Below are 6,810 nucleotides of genomic sequence, written 5' to 3'. Positions count from 1 at the left end.
GACTTAGCGCTGGAAAAGCCGGGCAGACCCTGCAGCTGGGGCTGTCCCCGCTGCATGGGGCGCTCGGCGCCCGCTTCTGCTCTTGGCTCTGCATGTCGGAGGCAGGACAGACTTGGGGTTGAGCCGCTAGAAGAAAGACCGGGAAGTTATGGGAGATCCCAAGCCCGTCGCTTGCTGCGGGGCCAAGCTGCCGCAGCGGGCACACGCCGTGCCTCCCCCCAGAGCTGGCAGGGAGAGGCTGACTTCACCTGACTAAAGTCTGTCTGCATTCAACTCCTGGGCGTCTTAAGGGAAAATTTGGAAAGTGTCTTTAATCTCGGAGGCTTTTCAGCAAACCCAGACCTTGGGAGAGGGAAAGGGAGGTTTAACTTCTCTCACAGGTGGGGAGCAGAACAAAATAACTCTCGAGCAGATCTTGCTAAAGACGCCGCGGAAAATCAGCAATCGCCGTGCTGTCCGCTGTCATCTGTATCCTGGGACCTTCCAGCATCCTTTCCCCCCTTCCCCTGTCTCCCGCACCGCACGGGACGGCCCGTGCCCGGCCGCTCACAGCGGAGCCTGGGGGATGCTCCGAGCCGGCGCAGTCCTTCTGCAGCTCGACTCCGGGCTGCTCATTTCCCGAAATAATGACCCAAGTGCGGAGGAGCCGGTGGCGGAGGGCTGCGGTACAATTAAACCAGGTAACGAGACGCTAGGCAGATGTGTTTTCATTGCCCTGTAAGATAAACGCAGTGTTAAATGCCTGACAACTTCCCAGAAGCAATCAGCAAAAGTTTACGAGTGCATAAACCTCAAAGACCATTCCTCGGTATTTTTATAAGCCCCGCATTTAAAGCGTCTATAAATTCCTCTGCCTGCTTCCAAACTAAAGTTCTCGTAGACTGTTAAACGGGCACTTCTTCGGGAGGGGGGGGAGAGATATATCACAACAGGCGGGTCCGGGAGAGGCAAGAGGGTCTCTTTTTTACTCTACTCCCTACGCCCTCCCACACCCCACACAAGCTAAAGTTTGTAAGAAAGTTTGCATCATTAGAGCACAAGTCACAGATGAACGCATTGGGACACATCCATGTCTCCAGAACAGGGGCAGACCCAGAAAGAAAGGGAAAGGAAAGGGTGAACAGAAAAGAAAAAGCGAGGTGGTCGAAAGGACGGGCTGAAGCAGGGGCAAGCATACAAACAGATCCAGGGGCAGATCATGCAGACTGACCGGTGGACAGGGAGAACAGGAAAGGCTTTGACGAAGAGAGAAATTTCAGACGCAGAGGGCAAATCTCAGCGAACGCAGACGAAGACAGACGAGGTTGCCGCGGAGGTCGCCTTGGTGCTCTTGTCCCCCCTCCCCGACGGTGCGGCCCGGCAACACCCCTCGCCCTTCGGAGCAACTGCGGCGGCCGCAGTCCCGGGGCAACCAGCCCCGCCGCCTGCGGAGTGGCGGTGTACACCGCCCCCAAAGTTGCACAGGAAAACAGGGGAGATAGCGCTATTGAACCCACAGATCAGTGGGAGAGATCGGGCCGGAGACCTCTGTCTTCGAAGAAATAAACTAGAGGGAATGAAATGTTCCCACTAGCCATCAAATTATAATAACAGTATTCGTCATCCTTAAGTGACCACATGAGTTTTACAAGTTGGATATTAAACAGATTAAACAATAATAATAAAACCCCCAAACCTCTGTTGAGAATATAAAGCACTTTGTTTATGATTCCGGGGAAAATGAAGTTACTAATTGAAAAACAATAAACCTAAAATGCCTTTGGATTAATAATGATAGAGGTTAACGGTGGCATCCATCCCTTGGAAAGGGGGAGGGGAGCAAGGCGCTCGGTGACTGTGCGCTTGGACGGCGACCAGGGACAAGCGCAGCAGCCAAATGGGGCTAGGGGGTGAGACCCCCCCCCCTCTTCGGAGGGCTCGGCTTGTATGTTCGCCTCTGATCCGGAGACACGAGGTGAGGAAGGTCTGTATTGTAGTCATGTCCTGGCTAGATGAAATCTCAGTCAATTACTCTGAAATCTGCAGCTTGGCTTCTTTTCATTCTTTCCAGGTGAAAATTCAAACGTTTTCTGTTGTCGCCTGGCCTTTTCTTTCCTGAAACAAGGCACCCAACTGTTCTGATATTACCATTCAAAAACGGGTTCTGTGGCAAACCTCATTTGTGAATCTATTACAGAGATTAATAGATTATTTCTCCTTTTTCAACTAATTCTCAGTGGGGAAATTTAACCATATGGTAAGGAGAGAATTAGAATTTCATCACATTAGAGCAAAATGTAATGAAAAGAGCCCAACACCTGGGGCCAACTCCGAAAGACACAATTAAAAGGTTTTTAATGAAACCAGAGAAACAAAAAAATTTCATAGCCTTCAGTAATCCTGCCACATAAGAATGATTTGGAAGTGTTGGGAAATATTGTTTTTACTGATGTCATTAGAATGAAAACCTGCCACTAAATACTCTGAGTGCTAACAGTAAGGGGAGAGCGAGCTGCTAGTCTCAAGCATCAGAGGAGCAGTCGGACAAAATTCAGACCGACTCTCGGGTTTCCACTGTAGCTTCTAGGAGAGGGCAGAGGAGCGTGTGCCCGGCTCAGAGGAGAAGCCCCGGGAGTGGAGCAGAGGGCCAGGGTAACCGGATAGCTGGGGCCGCCTCGCCCTGACACCGTCGGCAGCATCCCGGCGTTGGGAAGAACAGGGTGCTCCCGCCGAGCTGGGCTCGCTGGAGGGAGGCAGGAGGGCACGGAACTGCACAGAGTTGGTCAGTCACAATTAAAAATAAATTAAAAAAAACTTTGGTGGGTTTTGCCCTTTCTCGCCCCGCCCTCTCTCCTCTCCAGATCCGTTCATTTTCAAGGTAACTGATGGGGCTTTATGTTTTTTATAGGGACACGGGGGATAATCACTCGCAAGCAGCAATCTGCTACTTGGAAAGGGATAAGGAAAGGAGGAGGGGAACCTCCCCGTAGTTTGGTCTCCGTTTGGTGGAGGGGGGTGGGGGGTGGGGGAAAGAGGGAGGACTGGGGACCACCTCCCAGGGAAGCAAGGTGGACTTTGGCGGTAGGCAGAAGTGGGCACGACGGCTGGGGTTGCTCCTGGGGTTTTAATTTATTTTTTTTTTATTTCCCAGGCGATGCTTTTAGGAAAGACGGGTGGGGGTGGGAGGGAGCTATAAGTTAATGTAAATGCAGGGGGTGGGTGGGCTGGGGGGAGAGGGTGTCACTCCTGACTCCACGGCTAAGTTAGCAGAAGTCTGCTGGCAGCACTCGGAAGGAGAAGTGTTGAAGTGGGCTTTTCTGCAGAGCAGGACTGTAATTTGCTGAAGGAGGCAAAGAACATCCTTCGATCTAAGTAGGGCTTTTAGTGTGCTCATTGATGAGTGAAAGTCGCCACACATGTCAAGCTAAAGGCAGTTGTTGGGTTACTAACAGGACACAACGTCTTGCAAACATATGCGTTAAGCTGTGTATACAGATGGCAGGGAGAATAATGGAGCAGGCGCCTCTTATAAAGCTCTAGCTGCTGCCTGTCTTCAGACCTGGGAAAAGAAACTATTCAGACTCAGGGCCAGATAGTGCCTGGGATTGTTTGTTACCGTTTTAATCCTATTAATTAAAACGTTAACCTGATTGGGTAGAAAGCTCTGTCCCAACAGGCGAGTCTTCTTCATAATAACCTACTCTCAGAGATAATGATGTAAAAGACTCCCCCGTCTGCGGCGGCTGCTGGTTGATGGGTCCGGAAATCTCTTGAAGGTGAATCCAAGCAAGATAAACGGTGGAAGCGGCTCCACTGGCAGCGCACAATGCCCCAGCGCGGCGCCTGCTGAGGGCGAGCCGGAGCCACAGCCACAGCCCGAGTCACAGCCGGAGCCACAGCCCGAGCCGGAGCCGCCGGAGCCGCAGCCGAAGCCACCGGAGCCGCAGTCCGAGCCATCGCCGGAGCCAAAGAAGGGGCAGCCGCGGCGCCGGGTACGGCGCAGCCCCAGCGGGAGCCGGGAGACGATTTCTGCCAGCGGGACGCCGGGGAGCCGCCTGCCGCGGCGCGGAGCCTTGGAGGAGCGGGCCGGGAGCTGAGGGGGGCGGAGGAGGCGGAGGCGGAGGCGAGCGGGGCGCCGATGGAGCGGGCGCTGGGGCTGCCCGCAGAAGAGGACCTCTTCCACAAGAGCCTCGCCGCCTCGGCCAAGCGCATGGAGTCCGCCTTCCGCTCACCCCCGGGGCTCGACCTCTCCCACCCCCGCGACCGCCAGCCCTCGCCGCTCGCCTGCTACGAGGCGTCGGAGCCCGAGGCGCTGCTGCAGCCCGGCGTCGGCGGCGACCCGCTGGCGCTACCGCCGGGCTCCGTCTGCGTCAAGTACGGCGAGAGCGCCAGCCGCAGCTCGGTGGCCGAAAGCAGCGGCGGCGAGCAGAGCCCCGACGACGACAGCGACGGCCGCTGCGAGCTGGTGCTGCGCGGCGCCGGGGGGGACCCGCGCGTCGCCTCGCCGGCGGCGGGCGGTGGCGGAGGGGGGGGCGGGGGGCTGAAGGCGGCCGAGGGCAGCTGCTCCAACACCCACGGGCACGGCGGCAGCAAGAAGTCCAAGGAGCAGAAGGCGCTGCGGCTCAACATCAACGCGCGGGAGCGGCGGCGGATGCACGACCTGAACGACGCGCTGGACGAGCTGCGGGCGGTCATCCCCTACGCGCACAGCCCCTCGGTGCGGAAGCTCTCCAAGATCGCCACGCTCCTCCTGGCCAAGAACTACATCCTGATGCAGGCGCAGGCCCTGGAGGAGATGCGGCGCCTGGTGGCTTATCTCAACCAGGGCCAGGCCATCTCGGCCGCCTCCCTGCCCAGCTCCGCCGCGGCGGCGGCGGCAGCGGCGGCGGCGCTGCACCCCGCCCTCGGCGCCTACGAGCAGGCGGCCGGTTACCCCTTCAGCGCCGGGCTGCCTCCCGCCACCTCCTGCCCGGAGAAATGTGCCATTTTCAACAGCGTCTCCTCCAGCCTCTGCAAACAGTGCACGGAGAAGCCTTAAGCGCCGCCGCCGTGGTCGCCCCCCGCCGCCGCCGCGGCTCCGGGGAGCGACGACTGCCGGCGGCCCGGTCCCGGGCTGGGGGGCGGGAGGCGGCGGAGGGACTGACCGCTGCCCGGCCCCCGCCGCTCTCCGCCCGGACTCGCCTCGCTCGTCTCCTCGGGTGCCGCCGGGATGGGACCGCGACGGGAGCCGGCGTGCGTGCGGCGGCGGGGAGGGGGCGAGGGGCCGGGGCTGCCGCGGGGAGGAAGGAAGGCCCGGCCCAGGGGTCGCCGGGGGGTTCGCTGCGCATCCGGACAAAGGAGCGGCCGGGAAATAGCAGGCCGGGCTGGGAGCCGGGGCTATCGCCGGGGACAAATCAGAGAGGGCACTTGAACATAGATTTTTTTTTTTAATTAATTATTATTAGCAGTATTATTAATATTATTCTGAGCCAGGAAACAAACAAACTTGAAATGTAAACTTATTATTTAAGTGACTTACAGAAACAAAGAGACTGGACCATTGCTATGGAAGACTTCGTATTTTTTATCGTCTCTAAACTTTCATCCTGTGAAAATGCGCAAAGTTTGGTGAGAGTGATTTAAAATTGAGAGAGTTAAAAAAAAAAGACAAAAAATAACCGATCAAAACCCCTACTCCGTGTGGCTGAAAGTATCGCATTTTTAAAAGAAATATTTATGTGCACCTTGTTTCTTTCCAGTTTGCAATGATGTATAAACAAGACATGCTATTTATTTGTTATTCTTTAAATGACCCTTCCACGCCAACAATATTTATCATGTGTTTAGGTCACGGGTCTTATGTGCAGTTACTTTAAATGCTTCTAAAATTCTGTTTATGGATTAACTTCAACTGTGTGCCAAGTGTTTAAAACATTTATTTGCCAACAACGTATAACCAGAAATGCTGATGTATCCGAGCTGCTTAGGTTTATGAAAGGTCATCTGGATTTTAAGTTGCATCATCCCTGTATTTAAATTGAGCTTTAATAAATTGCTTCAGTCCAAAAATTAGAGGAAAAGTGTATTCTTAATTGCTCAACCAACTGATTTTTGAAAGGGTATTCTTTGCATTTATACCAGGTAATAGCTATTTACTTTTACAAGGCATCAGAGCAATAGCTGCTACAAGAACACTTGCCAAGCCAGTGTTTTCCCAGGCGCTGTTTTCAAGGGTATAATTTAAACCGCCTTTAATGTGTATGTAAATTATTCTGACTGTGGATGATTATTTAAGTTGAAATACTTTAAAATACTTTAGGCTGATTTACAGAACGCGTGGAATTCTTCTCTTTTCTTTCTCCGTGGGGATGGGGGGTGGGGTGGTTTTCTTTTTTTAAGGAAAAATGAGAGATGAAAAGCAAGAAGTAGCTATTTACCCAAAGTGAGCCTTCAGTTTAGTTTGCATGGCTGGGTGGCTGTCTCTCTGCCATTTGTAAATTAAGATTTTTTTTTTCTTTTTTTTCTTTTCAAAAACGAGTCCTGCTATTTTCCACTACTTGCAGATAATACAAATTCGGACTGTCAGGTTGGATGGCAAAATAGGAGCCATGATGGATCTGTTGGCAGGTCATGGATGTGTAAAGAGTGATATATATTAAATAGGTCAATCAGATTATGACAGCAATGTACGATCGTTTGTATGTGTATCTATGTCGGAAAGAATCTTTATTAAAATATTTTGAACAAACGCTTTCATTATGCTGTGCTTTGTTAAGCATATATCTCCAGAATTAAGGATATGGAGAGAGGGGGTGGGTAGTTTCCTTTCCTTTGCCTTTCTCTGAATGCGCC

General features: G+C 53.4%; 1 protein-coding gene across 1 annotated transcript; it reads left to right on the top strand.

Moving 5' to 3' along the window:
* Nucleotides 1-2,776: 2,776 nt before the first annotated feature.
* BHLHE22 (basic helix-loop-helix family member e22) lies at nucleotides 2,777-6,706 on the top strand. Its single transcript, XM_027704614.1, has one exon. The coding sequence runs from the start codon at nucleotides 4,118-4,120 to the stop codon at nucleotides 5,015-5,017; it is 900 nt and encodes a 299-aa protein (XP_027560415.1). The 5' UTR covers nucleotides 2,777-4,117; the 3' UTR covers nucleotides 5,018-6,706.
* The last annotated feature ends 104 nt before the right edge of the window (nucleotides 6,707-6,810 follow it).

The sequence above is a fragment of the Neopelma chrysocephalum genome, unplaced genomic scaffold (genome assembly GCF_003984885.1).
Source record: "Neopelma chrysocephalum unplaced genomic scaffold, ASM398488v2 Primary Assembly neopelma1_22, whole genome shotgun sequence".
NCBI classification, from domain to species: domain Eukaryota; kingdom Metazoa; phylum Chordata; class Aves; order Passeriformes; family Pipridae; genus Neopelma; species Neopelma chrysocephalum.
The sequence above is the reverse complement of the archived record's forward strand: the minus strand, read 5'-3'. Positions and strand labels throughout refer to the sequence as shown.

Excerpts from the sequence above, each read along its gene's own strand:
- BHLHE22 (XM_027704614.1), top strand. The coding sequence starts at position 4,118 with ATGGAGCGGGCGCTGGGGCTGCCCGCAGAAGAGGACCTCTTCCACAAG.